The 21,667-nt window shown below is 43.1% G+C and overlaps 1 protein-coding gene across 8 annotated transcripts in view; it reads left to right on the forward strand.

The window, feature by feature from the left end:
• Nucleotides 1-13,725: 13,725 nt before the first annotated feature.
• TTC12 (tetratricopeptide repeat domain 12) overlaps nt 13,726-21,667 on the forward strand; it is a 37,577-nt gene continuing 29,635 nt past the window's right edge. For 4 of the 8 annotated variants that reach the window (XR_008327751.1, XM_053366872.1, XM_053366877.1 and 1 more), the window contains exons 1-3: nt 13,731-13,837; nt 15,340-15,424; nt 20,459-20,610. Coding sequence is in view for 6 of the 8 variants with exons in the window: in XM_053366872.1 (XP_053222847.1) it covers nt 15,364-15,424; nt 20,459-20,610 (213 nt within the window). In the remaining 2 variants the exon portion in view is untranslated. Of the gene's footprint in view, nt 13,838-13,888; nt 13,910-14,019; nt 14,039-15,339; nt 15,425-20,458; nt 20,611-21,667 lie in introns of those variants that run through there. The other 4 variants (XM_053366873.1, XM_053366878.1, XM_053366874.1 and 1 more) reach the window with 4 other exon arrangements.

Here is a 21,667-nt window from a genome sequence, read left to right on the forward strand (position 1 = left end):
GGTTTTCTGTGGAACAGTTTCTCAAAAGGAGAACTTCCCAACTCTTTTGAAACCTTTCTTATCTTCGTATAACAGAACGACATTAGAGACTCGGCCCAGTACTCATGTGGCAGATGTGAACTAAGCAATTGCGCTTCCATCCCCTTTTGCAATTCTCTGTTCACCCGTACACAGACACCCCTGTTCCACGCTTCCGCTGAAACAGCAATCTTGTGTCTGATCCCCTTCTTCTGCAGGAACCTTTGGAAATCCTGTAAAAGAAAAATCTGCTTCTCATCTGTGAATAGACAATCAATGTTAGCATCATGCATACTCTTAACTTTGTCACAAAACTCCTGAAACCTCTCCAAGGCTTCCTGTGGCTTTCTCAACACATAAACCCAGACATAGTTAGAGAAATGATCCACACACACAAGATAATATCTTGCATTGCCTCTAGATGGTTCTAGAGGACCAATCACATCAGCATACACCCGCTGAAATGCCCTGTTGACCCCGGTCTTCTTCTTGCTCACACCTGCAAGAGAAACTAGGTTAGACACAGATGAATTACATTCCATGTAATCACTTTGTGCAAAAGTCAACAAATATAGTCCATCCTTCTCTCTGGCCGAAAGAAATAACTCTCCATCTTTGTAGATCTCGCAGCTCTCAGCATCGTAGAACAATTTCAGTCCTTTCTTTGCAATCTGCGAAACACTCAGCAGATTGAACTTCAATTCAGGAACCAAGTAAACATTGTTTATTGTCAAGTCCAGACTCTTAAGATAGACAGTCCCCACGCCGGCCGCTTCCAGCTCCTGACCGTTGGCCTGTGTCACAGTGAAGCTTTGCTTCTTAAACGTTGAAAAGAGTTCTCTGTGTGGGGACATATGAACCGTGCATCCAGTGTCAATAACAAACGAGTTCCCAACGTCTGGCGTGGTTCCTGTCGCCATCAAAGCTTTTCCAGGTTTCACCGAAGTCTTGGTGTGACCTTTGCCTGACGCCTCAGGCTTTGCTGAGCGGCCCTTCGCTCCTTTAGGCTGACGTGGCTTCTTACAGTTCCGCTGAAGATGCCCAGCCTGTCCACAATTGTAACACTGGACAACATTCAAAGCTACAGCATCCTTTCCAGTAGCCTCATCGGTGGGGGAATTAGAACTCCGTTCCTCCCTCCCCCTGTCCTTTACTTGCAGTGCAGCATGCCGGCTGTGTTCATCCTGAACCACGGCACTCAGGGGCACTCCCCCCTTCTTGGCATCCATGCTGAATCTCATGGAACTTTGAAGTGTCAGGCATAGCTCTAATGGCTTTAGCCCAAACGTAGCAGAGTTTTCCTGCACAGCGAAGAAGCTAGTTGAGGTGGAAATGACTAGTCAGCTAGACTCAGAATAACTATTTACAGGATTTATTAAAAGGAAAAATGAAACCAGCAGAGTTTCTGCATACAAAACAAAGCAAAATAAATCCTTTCTTTCTCTCTCTCTCTTAACCATACACAGCACTCCCACTCCTACTCCTAACACACCTAACACACACCACACCACACTGTGCTAGCAATCCCTAGATAACAGAGTTGAGTGCTGGTCGTTAACCAATCAGAGTAAGTAGTTTCTAGGTCAAGCTGACCTTGGCTTTCTGCCAAGAGTAAATTGACACTGCCTTGAGTTAATTGTGTGAAGCCAGAATCTGTAAGTTTCCCATGAGAACCAATTAACAGAAACTGAACACCCCCTCACAGATTCTGCTGGACAATTAACATCAAATACACCTATGTAGGAGATTATTTTTCCAGCAAACCTAAACCCTTGCACATTCGCTTGTTCTTTACCTTTGCCAATGGTTTAGTTAACACATCTGCTACATTTTCTTCACTTGATACATAAGTACAGGTGATTACATTTTCTTGTACACAGCAACGCACATTTTGGTATTTTACAGAGATATGTTTGGAACGCGATTTGAAACCCTCTGTTTTACTTAAGGTTATACAAGCTTGATTATCAGTGTAAACTTGTACTGGTTCTCCACAATTTACATTTAAATCTGTTAACAAATGCTTGAAATAAATCACCTCGTTGCACAATTCACTCAACGCGGCGTACTCTGATTCCGTTGATGACACACTTACAACGTCTTGCTTGCGTGACCGCCAGCTGATTAAAGCTCCACCGACCATTATGACCAGTCCTGTGACAGATTTTCTATCCGGCAAATTTCCCCAGTCACTATCACAGTAGCAACTCAACATTTCATCCTCTGAAGAATTTAATTGTAACATATAGCCAATTGTCTGTTTGAGGTATCTCAGAACTTGTTTTACCCCTTTCCAGGCATTTAGTGTGGGTTTTGAGACCAATCTACTTAATATGCCTACTGCATAGCTAATATCAGGTCTGGACCATTGTGCTAGATACAATAAACTTCCAATTACAGAATGATATACATCAGGATGTTCAAATTCAGGACTCTCGTCTGTATGAAGTGTTTTTATGAAACCTGGATCCATAGGCACCACTGCCCCTTTGCAATCCTGCATCCTGTATGTAGTCAGTAGTTGTTTAACTTTGTTCTGCTGACTAATTAGGCAGCTGCCATCTTGGGCCCAGCACACTTCCAACCCTAGATATGTCCTAACCGGGCCTAAGTCTTTCACTTTGAACTTACTGGACAATTGCTTGGCAAACCTTTTAGTTTGTTTATCTGTTTTGCAAGCATACAATACATCATCTACATAAATCAGACAAAACTCTTGATCACTGCCTGTACCACGTACATAAACACAATTGTCAGCTGTACTCTGCTTGAAACCAAATGACACTAAGGCCTCATGGAAACATTTGTTCCAAGATCTTGCAGCCTGTTTAAGACCATATAGAGCTTTATTTAATTTCAACACTCTATTGGAACCTGTCTCATAACCAGGCGGTTCGGCTAGATACAGGTCTTCTGATATTGATGCATGTAAATATGCAGTCTGGATATCAAAATGGTTTAACAGGAGTTTTCTCTTTGCTCCAAGCGTTAAAATCAGCCTTACACTGTCCCCCTTAGCAGTAGGGGAAAAAGTCTCGTCATAATCTTTTCCAGGCCTCTGAGAGTATCCTTGAGCCACTAAACGAGCTTTGTATTTGTACTCTCCTGTCACCAGAGGTTTAAGTTTGTACACCCACCTGCAGCCTACAATCTTTGCCCCCTCAGGCGCTGCTACTGGTGTAAAAACCTTGTGCTCATTCAGAGAGGACATCTCTTCCTCCATTGCCTGCTTCCAGAGCTCTGCCTCCTCTTTTGGTAACTTTAACACCTCCTGAAAACTCTTGGGTTCTGCAATCACACTAAACACATTTGCACTATCTGGAGAAAAACGCACCGGAGGCACTCCTTTGTTTTGTCTTTTAGATCTTCTGGGAGAAAATTTTTCTTCTGACCCACTTTCCTCCTCAGAACTATGACCTCTCTTTTGTTGCTTAACAACTGGTCTTTGGGCAACTCCACTTTCTTGAGAACTCTTATCTGAACTTTCCTCCCCCTCAGACTCTGATTCTCTATGTTTACCTTCAGAGTCATGAAGCTCCTGGGAAGGTTCAAACCAAACCTCAGTATTGGCATGTAGTCTCTCCCAGCCACTATGTTCACAAAAAGTGGCATTCCTGGAGATCACAATGCCATTTGTCCCTTCAGCAAAGCGGAAACCTTTTCCCAGCTCCTGGTAACCCACAAACACTAACTGTTTGGTCTTAGGATCTCCCTTTTTTCTCATTTGTTTTGGAATTAATACCCAGGCTTTTGATCCAAACACATGCAAATGGTCAATTTTGGGTTTTTTCTGAAACAATTTAAAGTACGGGGTTGTACCTATTGTTTGATGAAAGAGCCTATTTTGGAGATAACACGCGGTGAGCATGCTCTCCCCCCAATAAGACATGGGCAAATCAGCATCATCAAGCATGGCAAACATCATGTCTTGTAAAGATCTGTTTTTTCGCTCTGCAACACCATTCTCCTCTGGGGAAAAAGCGTTCGTTTTTCTATGCCCAATGCCACGTTTTTGTAACCAATCTCTAAAAGCATTTGACACAAATTCGCCACCTCTGTCCGTCTGAATCCTTTTGAGTTTAATGGACAGAAATCTTTCCACAGATGCCACCCAGCCTTTAAACTTAGTGAACACGTCACCCTTATTCTTCATGGGAAAAACCCAAGAATAACGCGTGGCGTCATCCACAATTGTTAATGAAAAACGCGATCCACCCCTGCTTACAGCAAATGGACCAATTACGTCCATGTGAACCAGCTGTAGCGGTGACTCACTAATTCTGTCACTTCTGGGGTAAGAGACTCTGTGGGTTTTAACCTTTTTACAAACATTACAATCAAGGTACTTGTTACAACTCTTTAAATTACCCCCATCAGCCAATTCAGACATTTTTAGTACACTTTTCCAGTCAGCATGCCCCATTTTCCTATGCAATAAGTGCACACAGTTGTCATGTATAGCTTTGTTATTCACTGCAGGCTGAGATTTACTGACTACTGCTGCAACTTGAGATCCTGCTTTAAGCCAAAACAAGCCTCCCTCTGACTTAGCAGTGCCTAAAATCTCACCAGCCTTCTTAATAATGCAACTGTCTCCTTCAAAATACACTTTAAACCCAGCTTTTAGCAAACAATCTACAGACATCAGATTGCTCCTTAATGACGGCACACAAAGTACATTTTGCAGGCATTCACGAAGACAAGGAACAAAAACTGCACCCCCCGAAATCACTTCGGAAGTACTTCCGTCTGCTAGAGCCACCTGGCTGCGCTGTGCTGAGTTCTTGGAAACAAACAATTCATCTGAATTTACGATGTGTCGAGACGCTCCCGAATCGACCACCCAGACCACTTGCTTCTCATCAGCAATCTTGACCTCGGCGGTCACCAGTTGAGCCGACTGTTTTTGTTTGAAGAACTTCTTTTTCCGCTGCTGCTGCTGCTGCTGCTGATCTCGTCTCTGCTCCTGCACCGGCAGCTGAGACTTGACCAACTCAGGACATTGTCGTTTTAGATGCGCTGAAGACCCACATCGAAAACAACGCCTAACAGCAAACGCAGACTCCTCACCGGCACGCTGCTCTTGCTTCACCCCTGGCACGGCATGAGAACTCCTTCCAAACCGCCCGCCTGTAGAAGCCTCTGCAGCAAACGACCTTTCTTGCCTCTTCTGCCATTCTTCAATCAAACGCCCAGTAACGTAACTGATTGATAAATCACGCTCCTGTATGCCTTCTAGAGACAAAACTAAATTATCCCAGCTTTCCGGGAGAGAACTCAAAATAATAGCCACCTTCTCCTGCTGGTCTAACGCACAGTCTCTTTCCTGTAGCGCAGCAAACTTTAACTGTAAACTGTGTAGGTGTTCCTGCATTGTAACCCCAGGCTGTAACATTGCCTTGTACAATGCCTTGCGAATGAACAGCTTGGAAACCGCTGTCTCACGCACATGGAGTTCTTTAAGTGCTTGCCACACACCTCTAGCTGTCTTGATTCCCCTCACATACGGCAACTGGGAATCTTCCAGCCCCAAGACAATTGTGGCCCTTGCTCTTTGGTCTTTATCGAGGTCTTCATCATCAGGCTTTGCAGGAAACTTACTCACCACTTGCCAGAGACGATCCCTCTGCAGCACTGCCTGCATGCGTTCCGACCACAGCAAGTAATTGGAGTCATTCAGACGCTCAAAAGCCATCTGAACTGGTTGTGAGGCCATCTTGAGAGCGATGTCCCTGGAACCCGGAACCAGCTACTCACGACCACCGAGAGAGAAAACAGGAACCACAGCACCCAGCACTCACACGCTGCAGCTGTTGTCCTTGTGTCCACTGCGTCACCAGCTCACCACAGTCAGGAACCAGCCAGTGTCCATCTGCTGCACCAACAGGAACAACAACTTCTGGAACTACTGGAACCAACACCGTTGATGCTGATACCACCACAACTCAGGCTGGCAGCGCAATGCCCATAACCTCATGGAACTTTGAAGTGTCAGGCATAGCTCTAATGGCTTTAGCCCAAACGTAGCAGAGTTTTCCTGCACAGCGAAGAAGCTAGTTGAGGTGGAAATGACTAGTCAGCTAGACTCAGAATAACTATTTACAGGATTTATTAAAAGGAAAAATGAAACCAGCAGAGTTTCTGCATACAAAACAAAGCAAAATAAATCCTTTCTTTCTCTCTCTCTCTTAACCATACACAGCACTCCCACTCCTACTCCTAACACACCTAACACACACCACACCACACTGTGCTAGCAATCCCTAGATAACAGAGTTGAGTGCTGGTCGTTAACCAATCAGAGTAAGTAGTTTCTAGGTCAAGCTGACCTTGGCTTTCTGCCAAGAGTAAATTGACACTGCCTTGAGTTAATTGTGTGAAGCCAGAATCTGTAAGTTTCCCATGAGAACCAATTAACAGAAACTGAACAGAATCCAAGGGTCAGCTTTACAGTCAATCTCAAGCCAGCTTTCACTTTTCAAGCCAGTAAACTCCAAAAGTCTTTGTTTACTGCTTCACTGGCAGGCAAACCTTTGGGCTGTTTTTTTCAAAACCCTTGCACAGCTGCGCAGATACACTTTCGATTTCCCAGGCTCTTTTTAGGCCACTCAGTAACCGGCAGACGTTGCCTAGCAACCTGCTCAGGACGGAACTCCTTATCTCACCACAGGAATTCCTGGTATGCAAGCTTGCTCTTTCAGAGCTGTTTTTCAAACGCAGCTATTGTGAACCAGAAAATAAGCCTTTCTGCGTTCATTCTCTCTAGCCCGAAATGCAGCATACCTTTGAGGCTCCGTTGCCTTGGAATACACTCCTCCCGGTGTCCAGCTGTCTGTTCAGCTTTCTGGCTGCAGGCAGACGCTTTTCTTTATCTCCTTAGGTGCAGAGGATGGCAACGATTCATCGACCTCTCACCTCTCATGCAGATTCTCATAGATCAGATAACCATCGGTCTGCTACCATATGTCGTGATTCAAGCGAGCAGAGCCTCCAGCTTAGCTCTTAGTCCAGAGGAATTTGGCCACCCTCCAGGTGCCCGGCTTGAATCCTTATGACCTCCTGTCTGCGTCTCCCGGCAAGATCAAGGGAGGTCTCCAATCGGCGATTCTCCTCAACGTGAAGAAGAACACACCATTTCTCCTCCCCCTCCTCCACTCCCAGGGGGGGGGAAAGAGACAGACAGAAATATATCTACATGTCTTTATTTCTGTCTTTCAGCAGTACAGAGAAACATGTCTGTACACTCTGATTCCCAGATGCAGAGAGAGAATAAACTCCACCCATGTACTTCCAGTACAGGGTCATGTGTCACTCTGAGCTAACATCCGGCGCTCAGAGCAGTGAATAGACTGTTCCTGGTTCCCACGGTACAATCCAATAACATCCACATCCTGTTTACCATTCCAGCCACCTGGTGCTTGCTTCTGCATTGCTCCTTTTTCGTAACAGTATATACAGTGGTACCTCGGGTTACAGATGCTTCAGGTTACATACGCTTCAGGTTACAGACTCTGCTAACCCAGAAATAGTGCTTCAGGTTAAGAACATTGCTTCAGGATGAGAACAGAAATCGTGCTCCGGCGGCGTGGTGGCAGCAGGAGGCCCCATTAGCTAAAGTGGTGCTTCAGGTTAAGAACAGTTTCAGGTTAAGAACGGACCTCCGGAACGAATTAAGTACTTAACACGAGATACCACTGTATGTTTAAATAAACCATATAGCATAACAACAACACAGACCCCCCCCCCAAAAAAACCTTTTTCAGGTGAGCTGGCCAGAACATGCACACAGCATCCCAAATATGGTGACACCATAGATTTGTATAATGGCATTATGATATTGGTGTCTTCCTGCTCTGAGCCATCGCTGTGCTCGCGGTGGGAAGCCAAACCTTTAGTTATGCGTAGTTTGGGGTGATGCCGTGTGAGAGAGACCCTTTTTGCCATGCGGCCGCACAGTCCTGAACTTCAGGGAGCAGAATGGCAGATGGAAGACCCATGATCGGCTCATAATCGTCAAGAACATGAGCCAGGGAAGACCATTTGGGACATGTTGTGGGCAGGATGAGATGTTGATCCTGGTTGGCATTTCAGTCAGAAGAGAGCTACAAAACAAAACAGACCCTCGGAATATGGAAATTTACCAGGCTGCCCCTCCAACCTTTAAGCACAAATGTGCATTTAAGTGACTATACATCCAGACCCCCTGGAGAGAAGCCTTTATAAGCGCTGAAATGGGAGAAGGCATTCTGTGTTTATGAGAAAACGAGAACGCAGGCTGGCTGATTTTTTTATTTTATTTTTTAATACGGCACAAATAAACTATCCAGTCTTTGGCTGTCAATGGGTGATTTCCAACACGCTGCCTCTTGTCTTCTGGGGCCCATTTTAATTCCACCATATGAAATAGCAGTTGGCTCAGTGTTCCCTCCAGCAGGAAATAAAGCTAGGTGAATGGATAAGAATGACTCTGTGGATTTCAGCATGGGGGCCAATATGCATGATGGTTCCATTACCTAAAATGTGAGCTGTCTGGAAGATGAGGATTTCACATTCATCTTTCCTGAAGGAAGGAAGGGTGATAAAATTGCTAATTTGTCAACTTGGAAAGAAGGACTTTTTTAAAATATGCTTTTCTCCCACACTTCAGTAAAATTGGCTGTATCAGGCCAGTGGCCCATCTAGCCCAGCATCCTGTTCTTAGCCAGCAAGCAACAGCATTTCCCCCAATTATGTTTCTCAGGAACATACAACCAGCAGTTTACACCCTCTGTTAACAGAAACAGTACATAGCCATCATGAGTAGTAGCTATTGATACTCCCATTCTCCCTGAATTTGTCTAATCCCCTTCTAAACCTATCCAAAGAGGCTTTAATGGATGGTACCCAGCTCTTCCTCACTGTCTTACCTGAGTGGTACATGCCCTGGTTATCTCCCGCTTGGACTACTGCAATGCGCTCTATGTGGGGCTCCCTTTGAAGATGACTCAGAAACTACAACTAATCCAGAATGCGGCTGCTAGACTGGTGATTGGGAGTGGCCGCCAGGACCATATAACACCAGTCCTAAAGGATCTACATTGGCTCCCAGTACATTTCCAAGCACAAATCAAAGTGTTGGCACTGGCCTTTAAAGCCCTAAATGGCCTTGGCCTGTATACTTGAAGGAGCATCTCTGGCCCCCATCATTCAGCACGGACACTGAGGTCCAACTCCGCGGGTCTTCTGGTGGTTCCCTCATTGCAAGAAGTGAAGTTACAGGAAACCAGGCAGAGGGCCTTCTCAGTAGTGGCACCTGTCCTGTGGAATGCCCTCCTTTCAGATTTCAAGGAAATAAGGAACTATACAACCATCAGAAGACATTTGAAGGCAGCCCTGTATGGGGAAGTTTTTAATGTTTAATGTTTTATTATGTTTTTGTATATGCTGGAAGACACCCAGAGTGGCTGCGGCAACCCAGTCAGATGGGTGGAATATAAATAATAAAATTGTTGTTGTTGTTCATAGAAACCCCATTTCTTTTGCACCACTTTTATATTCCTGAATTGCACAAAAGAACTAATTGCTAACAACAACATTTCACACTTCAACACCTTTTCTCTAAAGGGACTTTGGTGGAATGCCCATTTTGCTGATGGGCAAACCAAGGCCATGTTGAATTAGTAAACTGGAAAATTAGCAGTGACCCATACGCTTCTAGCAAAGGCAAATGGAGAGGAATCAGAGCTCATTATTGCTTCTTCATGCAAGGAAAAGTTACCGATGCTGAAAAATCTCTCTTCCAGTTTTCTGGGCGAATGTGTGAATTACATTATTGAATGTGATATAATTTTGAGTTTAGGTTCCAGTTCAGTGCACGAAGAAAGTACAAAAGGGTGCACTATAGTGCCGATACGCCTGCTTGATTTTCTAGATTTAATACACAGCAAACTGGAAGTAAATGTGAATCATTATCTTTTGACAGAGAATGATGGTTTTGCTTTGCAATATCAATTGAATGCTCGTGGGCAAAGATTCTGCCCTAGTAGCTGTTGAAAATTCTTGATTAGTTGTTCGGTGGTGACGGTTTCCCAACTTCGCTGAAGATCTTTGCCTCTTTCCTAATCTCCCTTGTCATATATATTTTCCAATTTGAGAATGCCATTAAAAAGCCTGGCTCTTTAAGAGGCAGAAACTGTTGCCTTTCCCTCTATAAGTGAACGGGGAATGGAGATGAAGTAATTTTACTGAAGGTTTATGAAACAGACCGATATTTTAACGATGATGACAATGACCTGAAAGAATCTACTGCAGAGATTTAATGACTGGCTCTCGGAATACCAGAGGCAGCCCATTGCCATGATATTGCTTTGGTGGTTGAAATTGGCTGATACAGATAACTGTCATTATGTATTAATCTCATCTGGGAAGAAAACTATGCACTGTTCTGCAAATATTGAGGAAAATTCTGCAGGCAGTCTTTGGGGGTTTTTTTGTGGGGTTTTTTTGCTGCTAAAGAGGGGATAAGGTCCGTATAGTTAAAGCTATGGTTTCCCCAGTAGTGAAGTATGGAAGTGAAAGCTGGGCCATAAAGAAGGCTGATTGCTAAAGAATTGATGCTTTTGAATTATGGTGCTGGAGGAGAGTCTTGAAAGTCCCATGGACTGCAAGAAGATCAAACCTATCCATTCTTAAGGAAATCAGCCCTGAGTGCTCATTGGAAGGACGGATCCTGAAGCTGAGGCTCCAGTACTTTGGCCACCTCATGAGAAGAGAAGACTCCCTGGAAAAGACCCTGGTGTTGGGAAAGATTGAGGGCACAAGGAGAAGGGGACGACAGAGACAAGATGGTTGGACAGTGTTCTCGAAGTATGAACATGAGTTTGACCAAACTGCGGGAGGCAGTGGAAGACAGGAGTGAGTGGCGTGCTCTGGTCCATGGGGTCACGAAGAGTCGGACACGACTAAACGACTAAACAACAACAAAGAGGGGATGGAAATAGTTGACCACAGCAGAACAGATAATAGGGAAGAGTCTTCCCACCTTAGCAATTGTCACTGAGAGCTACTCAGGTGGACCTTATAGATCAGGTATAACCAAAGAGGGGCAAAAACAAAGTTGTTGGACTACAACTATCTCTGACCATTGGCCATGCTGGCTGGGGCTGATGGGATCTGGAGTCCAAAACTATTGTAGGGCACCACGTTTGCTACCCCTGTTCTGGAATCTGTGGCAATTGTATGAAAATCAATATGCTTACATGGGTGACTAATACAGTCATACCTCGAGTTGAATGTGCTTGGGGTTGAGCGCGTTCGAGTTGTGCTCTGCGGCAACCCGGAAGTAACGGAGCACGTTACTTCCGGGTTTCGCTGCTCGCGCATGCACAGACGCTCAAAATGACGTCACGCGCATGTGCGGAAGCGGTGAAATGCGACCCACGCACACGCAGATGCGCCGTCGCGTCTTGCGTTCTGTTCGGGATGCGAACGGGGCTCTGGAACGGATCCCGTTCGCATCCCAAAGTACCACTATAATCAGTTTTATACAGAGAAGGAAGGGAGGGAGAGGTGGTGATGAGCTGCTGTGGTGTAGTGACTGGGTCTCAAGTCTAGGACCTGGGAGACTGGGGTTCAAATCCCCACTTAGCCATGAAGCTCACTGGATGACCTTAGGCCAGCCATTTTCTGCCTAACCTATCTCACAGGGTGGTTGTGAGGATAAAAACCGGAAGGGGGAGAACTGTGTATGCCACTGTCAAACTCGTTGTAGGGAAGCTGGGATATAAATGCAATTGTAAGATGACATATCGTATCTCCCACCTGTGTAAATGGCTATATACTGGACAAATTGAAACTCCCATTATCAAAGTAGTTAGAATGGGGAGAAAGCATATTTCCTAGTGGAACTCTATTGTCTTCTTTTTGTGCAGCGGCGAGGACGTTGATTTTGAAACGTTGGCACACAGATCGAGTTATTGGGGGCAGCAGAGAGTTGGTGCCATTTAGTGTTTGATGCACAGAGCATCCAGCTTGGAGGTGGGAGATCCAGGTTCATATCCTTGCTCATATGTAAAGCTATCTCTGAGCCTTAAATTACAATCCTCCTGCCCCAAGTCCTATGGTCATTCTCTAAAGCCCTTCTCCAAATCTAACCCCTCAACCCCAACCCCACGTGAATCACGTGATATCCAGAAATCGGCCTCTCTGCCCAAGGAGGCTTGACAGGTGCCATCTTGGTTTTGTTTTCAGCAACATTGCCATTTTAATTACACATTTTTAATTCATCAGCTGTGCTGTGGCATCTTAATGCTTGCTTTCTTGGTAATAAATCCTAGTGTGTTCACACAAGAAAAGGGTATGTAAGAATGCAGCTTTAGTGAGCACTCTGCTGACTGCTGTTTTATTATGTTGCATTACTATTGCTGTTTGGTTTTATTGTGTTTTTAATACTTTAATTCTGATTGCTCAGAGACCCTTCCTGGCTGAACTGTTGAAGAGCAGCAGCATGAGAAGTTTTCAAAATACCAGAAATCTACCTCACAGGATTGTTGTGGAAGTAAAATGGCAAGGAGTTGGGGGCGGGGAGGGGAAGTGGGAACACAACCCTGAACTCCTTGAAGGAAAAGCAAGATAAATATGTGTAATAGGGAACAGCAGACGGGGCCTTTTTGGTGGCTGCACCTCAACTTTAAAGAGGCCTCCCTTGGGAAGGCAACCAGGCAACTGCTCTGCACTTTTCCTGCTGTTTCGGTGCAGGTTGTGATTCTGCTGTCTGCTCTCAAATGGTAGCATTTTAATGCTTTCTGGTGTTGTTGTTTTTTGTTTTACTTGGTTTCATCAAAATTCCACTGGCCCCGGGTCCTGTTGAAGAATGGTATAAATCACATATATAAATAAAACCTACTAAGATGAGCATATTTAAAACAACAAACATATCTAATGTAACACATTTGGGGGGATACACTAAATCCACCAGGACTTGGTGAGAATGGAGTGTTTCTAGATCAGTGTTTTTTCTGTTGTTGTTTTTTTGTATATATATTTTTAAAAATTTTCTGTTTTACAATTTAAAATACTCATTTTACACCCTTAAGATATCAATGACTTCCCTTCTTCTTTTTCCATGGTTCATTTTACTTATAATAAATCCTGGCATATTTTACAAAAAAAATACCATTCAGTATTCCATTATTGCATCCAGCAAAACATATCTGTTAACGTTTCCTTTTTTTAAGGGAAATTCCCTTATTCCGAATAGGATTCCTCGCAAGAAAAGGGAAAAGTTGACAGCTATGCAGCAAAACTTATTTACACTGTTGACCTTATCTTAATGCTGCCAGCGTTTTCAGCTGTACATAATTATTTCCCATATATTCAATAAACGTTTTCCAGTCTTTCTATGTCAGTGTTTCCTATTACAGGGACTACACGGAAGTTTAAAACCTCCTTGCTTGGCTATAAACTTCTATAAGTGAAATGCCGTCCGACGTTGTGCTTTTACTAGCAGTCTCAGCTGCAAGAGCGTGAGCCTTAGGAGGAGAACGTGAGAATCCCTTTCGAGCAACCCGTGTTTAGACATCACAGCGCTGAGGTACAAACAGGCGGGAGAGACTTGTCTCCGCCCACAGGCGCGCAGCTCTTCCATCGACTCTTCTGAGGAGCCAATGATTTCTCCTTTCCCCTTGGGCTCTTTTGCATAGCCACGCCCCTCCGCTCTCGGGGCTGCGCGCTGGGCCGCCATCTTGGACTCCTCGGCGGGGGCAGCGCGGTTACCATGGAGACCGCCGGGACGCGGCGCGGCCTGTGAAGGAACCCAAAGCCCGACTCAAGTCCGTCCCTGGTATTTGCTCCTAATTTCAAGACTTTCATCACTTTTCCTAACCGAAAATAGTAATTCCCGAGTCCTCCCCAGGTATTCTGGGGAAATAGGGACTTGACTTCGGTCCATCTAGCTCAGTATGGTCCGCACTGACTGGCAGCGGCTCTCCAGGATTTCAAGGCAGCTCTAAGGGGAGATGTCGGAGCCTGTCCTCAGATCTGTGTACAGGATTTTTGACTGGGGGGGGGGGCAAAAGGTTGTTGAGCTTTTTTTGTGCGTGGGTAGGGGGAGATCGCACCAAAAGTTGAATTGTTGAATTTATTGGGAGATCCCAGATCACGAACATTTTCTTTTAAATGTAAAGAAAAATAAAAATAAACCCAGTGGTCAGTCATCTGTTTGAGGGGCAGGCTTTTGTTGGGGGGGGCAGAACCTCAGTTTCAAGATTTATACGCAATTTATACACTGTGTGTGTGTGTAGTCATTGCTTTTTTTCTGGGGGGGGCGCAGGGGTACGCATACCCCCTAAACATTTTGTGAATCTTTGTACTTTTGTCCATTTACTGTATTTATTTTCCCCTATTTAAACTATAAAATGGTGATTTTCTTGAGTCAAAATGAGAGTACCCCTAAACATTTTTAAAGGAAAAAAGCACTGTGTATTGTAATTTATACACTATGGAGTGTGTAGCCAGAATCCAACTGGTGCAGCTTAAGCTCCCACCACCCTAGTGGAAGTATGGATATATATATATATAACTTCCCCTGTTGCTCTTCTGCTTGCCATGCAATCTGTAAAAGCAACAGATGCCAACAACAGAGAGAGGGGGGTCCCACCTGTTCTGCCCCCACAAGGATCAGTTTATTTAGTGATAGCAAATCTGTGTATTAGTATTAGGTAGAAGGAATAACCATGCTAACCCCTTTAAGAAAAAATAGTGCCCCCCCTTTTAGATTTCTCCCACCCCCCAGTTTTTCTGCAGCAATGGGAAAGGCAAGACCCTAGAAAGTGACTTCTTCTTTCTCATCCTTGGCACTGCCCTGTAAATAGCATCTCGTCCTTCCCTCGTCCTTGAAACTACACCCATCTTGGATGCTCTCAGCATCTTCTTTGTCTTCTTCCCTCCAGCTATTCTCACAGTTCCAGCTTTGCCCTGGATTGGCTTTGGAACACCAGAAATTAGACTTCCCCATCCACCCTTTTTTGCAATGCTAAAAGTGTTTCTTCTACAAGGGCCTTTAGTAGAAGGTTTTACACAATTGGGACATATATAGTTTTGTTAGATAGTAATACTGAGGATTAGTGAGCTCTAGCCCTGCCTCATAAGTGTGCCAAGTAAAAGCCATGGTAGTAAATCTGCTTTGCATGTCTGCAGCATGGGCAGAACTCAAAATTAGCATAACGTAAATTACTGTTAGCCATTTCTAATGAACCCATGAAACAACCACAAGGTGGCAAGCTTTATACATTATGAAATAGTTTGAGATGTTTTATAATTTTTCCTCTTCTTCTTTTCATACAGATTGTTTCAGTATTTGGGGTCAAGATGTCTAAAGAGCAGGAAGAACAGGATTTGCAGAAATTCCTTAGAGATGTGGATGAAGTTAGTAAGTCAACCATAAATTTGTTTGAACAGTACCTTGCATGAGCTGAGCATATCCCAGCCAGTCAGCAGCACCTGATTTTTCACTACAGCATCCTTTGGTGCAATTATAGGGAGGTTCTCCTTCTTTCCTAGAGAAGTACCCCGCTCAGCTAAAGCAGGAGAAATTGAAATTACTGCTGAGCCAATTTTTCTTGAGTTCCACAGTAAACATACTTACACTGCCTTTTTAAACAACCCCCAAGTGTTTGAGAGTGGTTTGACCCTCTTAACTTTGCCTTTCAGCTTCCTTTTTACCAATCCCCTCATTTTGGGGAAGTTGCCTCTTTTGAAATCAAATGTGATTGTGTTTGATTTTCTTGACAATTGGCCCTGTGCATGTGGTTGCTTTACCTTTCTTTCTGTGAAACAATAATAAATGGCCCATTAGTGTTCTACACCTGAGGCAGCTGATGGCAAGAAGAAATGACTTTCACTACACAGGGATTTCAACCTGGATTTTATAAGAGGAATACAGGAAGCTGCCTTGTATCAGGTCTGACTGCCCATCTAAGTCCAACATTCTCTACTCTGACTCTCCAATGCCTCAGAAAGAAAGAATTCCCATTAACTAACTGATTATTTAGATCGGAGTTGCCAGAGATTGAGCCTGGGTCATTGTGCAGGCAATACGTGTTCTCTAGCATTCTGCTGTGATCCTTTCTTAAACTCAGTATTTTATCCTCTTTGCTGTACTGACTGATTTGCTGAATTACACCTACAATGAAATGAAGCGTTTATACCACACCTTTCATCTGTGGTACAGCACACAGAGTTCTCAGTGGGTCTCTATGCTGGGACTGACCAGCCCCAGAATTGCTTAACTTTGATGAGGTTGCTGCTACATGTGCTTTCAGATCATGCCCTGAGTAATGAATCCAGTACCACCTTTTAGAATAACATCTGTCAGGAAATGAAAATTCTGTGTCACTTAACGGGCTAACATTGTTGGTCCCTTTGAAATTAGTCACCTGTGATGAAGCTGCAGCTCCTCTTGACCACTGGACAGCACCAGAACCATCAGCTTACATGGATTTTAAAATCAAGAGTTGTAAAACACTTTATTTAGACAACACTTTTCCAGCCATTATCTGACCATTCAGGTAGTATGTTGCCACTTACCCTGAACACCTTCCTAAAAGAATTAAGAAGCATAGGAAAGACATCTTGAAAGCACCAAGATAGTGAAAGAAGCGGATGATTTATTAGAACAACTCTTTCTAGTAATAGTGTTCAGAGATGCAAAGATTTGATCACCAGACTACACAGCATTACAGCTATATCTGACAAGTTCTGCTGTCGGTAATCCTTTGATTTACTTGTTCTCTGTGTTGCAAAAATTGCCTTAAAAATTTATGCTAGCAACTGCTCTCATGACAATCAATAATTTAAAAGCCTCCTAGTTTGGCTTTTTTTTTTTAATGCTTATGAGACTATGAGCTTGACAGGTCATTCCATACAATAATTTTGGTAACTCTTTGTAAACATTATTTTATTTACACAGTTTCAAAATCTTTTTGAGTTAGATAATATGAACCCTGAGATTTGGAAAAAGAGCACAGAGCTTTATAGAAATATGCATAGCAAATAGTATTTGGTGACAAGCAATGCGGTACGACAATAAATAACCCACCTTCCCGCACAGACCTTCCCGCATGGAAGGGGAAGGATGACTAATGCAAAACACTCCTACCCTCATTTGAAAAACTGTGTATCAGTATTATAAAAATGAGATTCTTTGAATGTTATTTATATCCTGTCTCAGATGCTGAAATGCTGTTCACTTTGGCTAGCCTTTGGTTTATTGTACCTAGCACACTATCACATAAAATCTCTAGCTCTGTGATATTAAAACTGCCCTATTCTGCTTCTTTTTTTCTTCCTCTTCTCCTTGTCTTGTCCTAAGGGAACTACTACTTAATACAGGTTTTATATTTCCAAAAGAAGTGTTTTTCTCCCCAGATTTTCCCCATGGTGGCATCAGTATAGAAAAATCTGAAGCTTTATCAGAATGACATATCTGTAATCTAATTAATTTTCTGCTCCAGCTTCTTCCCACACACTTTTAAACAAAATGAGGGAGAAGATAAAGGTACAAATACAGTGATTATGCCACCATTTTGTTATGAAAAGATTACTGAAAGCTGTTCAAGGATATAATATGGAAATAAAAAAACCTATATTCATCATTTATGTAGAACACTAGTATATAGTGATTCTCACATAACTCTCCACTCCAAACATCAGACTGAAATATATTTACAATTTCATAAACTACTTCACATGGATGGTTCACTGGGTGACTTTGTTAAGATTCAAATACGTATTATTTTAAGAAATCCCCTTGTAAAAGCAGAAAGGAATTGTCAGTCATTGTGATGTATTTATTGTTCTAATATTGTCTGTCCAGTATCTAATCAGCTTCAAATTTTGTCTGAATGTTTCTTTGCTGTTTCATGCAGCATAAGCTAAATTGTTCAAAATTGCCAGTCCCATAACTTGCTGTACAATTCTCTATAAGTCCTAGGTATTTGGTTTATTTCCCAGTGTTTTGGAGAAACAATTCTAGTTGTCACAATCATATAAAAGAGGAGAGTTGCCTTATCCTTTGTCATCTGTCCTTTACTGTATGACTGCATCCTGTGCACTCCCATGGCTGATTTGTAAAGCTGTGTACACACCATGTTAGCCCCAGTCCACATCTATCTTGTACTTTTTTGAGACACTATGCATTTTCATTCTTTTCTCCCCAAATCAACTTCAGTGTTTCAGTTTGAAACATAAGCCACGTGAAGACATCCTTACCCCCTCTCTGCCCACTGTGGACAGACAGCAGATGACATGGAATCACATGTACACATTGTACTGATGTGTAAATGTGATTTACACAGCAGGGAATAAATAGCCTTGCTGCATTTTAAGCCAGTAATGTTTGCACAGCCTGTGCTGGAAAGAAAACTTTAGGGAAGCCTTTTCCAACCAGGTGTCCTTCAGATGTTTTGAATGACAACTCCCATCAGCCCCAGCATCATAAGGTAATGCTGGGCGAGGGCTGATGGGAACTGTAGTCTAAAACATCTGAAAGGCAGCAGGCTGAGGAAGACTGCCTTAGTATCAGCATAGAGTTTAGAATTTATTGCTTCTTGAATTTCTTTCCTGAATTTCTTTGTTTGTGGTCCTCTGCAGCCGTAGTGCGGCATCTTTTAATTTCCTCTGCTATCTGCTTTACTTGCAAGGTACAGACAGGGGTTGTACAGGTCATCTGAGAAGACGGGAAGATGATGGATGTTCTTTGTTTTGGTTTTGCTTTCTGCAGTATCCCCAACTCATCTCGCCTCTACCACCTCGTGAATTAGAACTGGCTTTCCTATTCATGACATGGAGAAATCTCAATTATTGCTTGGGTCATCCATTTTCATATAAACACGAGTGCAACAAAGCCAGAACTTCAAGGAGAGCAGGCGTCCAGAACAGCCAATCTGTTCTGCAGAGATAAAATGCTGACTTCAGAATTAAATCATGGCCTAGTTGCACTGCTTTGCAAAAACATTTCTTTTTTTATATCTTTCTCAATGTTTTGAAAGTGGTGTACATCATGCCAGCTTCTGAGAAAGCCCCCAAATTAAATCTGAGCTGAGCAATTTGTTCAGCATTGAGTCTACATCAAAATGTTACTTTGCCAGAGGGCAGCACCTGGTTTGCATATTTACAGTGTTTATTTATTTTTTAAAAAAAACATTGTTTGCATATTTGAGTTGTAGGAAGTTAACATAAAATATTCCTTTCTTGAGCATGTTGACTACCACTCTATGCAAGTGATGGGTGAGTATCACTTGAATTCTAAGTTCTTGAAAGTTAAAAATAAATGACAGAGAAATAAGTATTTATAAGGGTCTTTTTAAAACAAACAAACCAAAAACAATATTACAGTTTTCCTTTTGCCATTCCAATTTAAAACACATCTGTGCAACCACAAGGGATAGAAGATTTGTTTTCCTACAAATATCAGATTTGTAGGATTCTAGCTAGAACATCACATTTACAACAAAAATCATATTATATGATTAACAAATCAGCGTGGAATTTATAATCTATAAAATGATATTAACAACACTAACAAAATAGCAACTAAAAGCTAAGTACTGTTAAGTTCATCCACACGTTCTCCATGTCCTCAAAGACTATGGTCTTTGTTTATTAAAATACACATAAGATACACATAATGCCCACTGTTAAGCCAGCTCAGCCAGATACTGGCTGGGGTCCTTGGGTAGTGGGCCGTGGTGGAGATGATGGGGTTCTTGGGCCTACCACTAATGGTAAGGTGGATGCTAACTCTGGGTAGCCTGCCCCGTGGCCCCTTTGATGAGGAAGTTTTAAGCTTAGTTATTATTAATCTCAGGGTTGTGGGCTTGAGCACCATTTGAGCACAAGATTCCTACATTGCAGAGGGTTGGACACGATGACCCACGTGGTCCCTTCCAGCTCTATGGCTCTATGATTCTATATGTTGCTCTTGATAATCAGGAGGTCCCTTCCGCCTTGAGGAATTCAGAGACAAGCCTGTCCCTCTAGAGTACTGAGTTGTGGCTGCCCTTGGTGTGGAAGCCGACCAAGAGGTCCAGCAGTGCCTGCATGCTCATGATGCTCTTGCTGTGTGGTGGCCCATCCACCAGCAGGTGCTCCAGCTTCTGCCACACCTTGATGGCAGCAGAGGAGGCTGCTGCTGAGGGCAGGCAAATTTCTATTTGGCTTAGCTTTTCTCTGGTTGGTGTGGTTTGTTATGCTCTTATACTTTGTATTACCCTGTGGCTTTTATTGATTTGTTTGTTGTCCTTCTTATTTGTCCTTTACTTGCTTGTTGCCCTGGAAGCTGTGTGCAGAAGCAGTGGGATCTAAATTTCTGAAGCCTATTACTCAGGGCAGGAGTGAACTCCTTATTTGTCTGACAACTTTTCTATTCCACGCTTAATTGTTTCGTTTTTCTTCCCGTTTCCAGCCAACCTGATTCAAGGCCTGAATTCCACAGACCCTTCTATCCAGGAGAAAGCCATTGCAGACACAGAGAAAAGATTAAACTCCACTGCTGTCAAATGTGAGGATAAGCAGAAGCCCACAGTGGACAGAACATGCATCAATACACGAGCCCCGGTAAAGCTACGCTAATCCCCGTACCCTGATGGTACACGGGACTTTGAACAATTACATATTGTACTTTTAAGCTATTATATAGCAAACCAGGGGAGACTTCTGTTTACAGGATGCCACTTTTGCCTTTTGTCGAGTTTCTTTTCTTGGAAGAACTATTTAAGGTTTCTCTGTATGCTGCTAATTGCTGTATCATTTCCCAACGTTGCTTAAATGCACATAATATTAAAACAAAATGCCACTGTTATTTGAGAACAGTGTGTGTCAATATTAGGAGAAATAATATCCCTTTTATAGCCCTTTCCTGCTGTTTCCTTGCTTTGATTGTTTGTCTCTGAATATTGTGTTTGCCCATTCTCATTGACAGTTCAGACTGTACTTGGGTGTAGCTGACTGAGGCCTGCATCCACGTTGGCAACACAGTTAGATGTTAGTAGATTGGCCTATGCCACTTCTGACTGCAATTGAGGGCTGCCATTTTTTACCTTAAAAAAACCCTGCAAGTTGAAAATAGCATTCTAGCCCAGCCTTCTTCTTCTTGTGCTAATTTTCTAAGGGTTTTTTTTTTAATGGCATTCCCTAATTTGTAGCCTGCAGTGCAACAGACCATTCTGCCATTTTTGGGACCCTGTAATCTCACCCTATTTTGCAATCTAAAGACAGTCTGACCATTCTATTACTATGGGAATCTGTCATCTCATTCCACCCCATTGTTCTGCATGTTTAGATACAGACGGACTAACTTCCTCAATCAGCTGTAGCAAAATTAAACTGGCTCCAATTATGAAACTCACATACTTTTTTATTCCGGGCTAGTAGAAGCTTGACAACCCCCCCCCCCCCGCAAAAAATAAATAAATCACTGAAAGCAGGAGTTTTCCTCAAACTGGTACGTACTGGGACGTTAATTATGAAATGTACAACAGCATGCCATTATTGCTGTTTTAAAGTGTCAGTCCACAATGGCAATTTACCCTATTGAAGTGTCTGCAAAATCCTTCTCCAAATTGATTTTAGTTTCCTAAGCCCCGAATTACTGGGTGGGAGGGAGTTTGTTTTG

This window comes from Podarcis raffonei, chromosome 15, assembly GCF_027172205.1.
Source record: "Podarcis raffonei isolate rPodRaf1 chromosome 15, rPodRaf1.pri, whole genome shotgun sequence".
Taxonomy (NCBI): domain Eukaryota; kingdom Metazoa; phylum Chordata; class Lepidosauria; order Squamata; family Lacertidae; genus Podarcis; species Podarcis raffonei.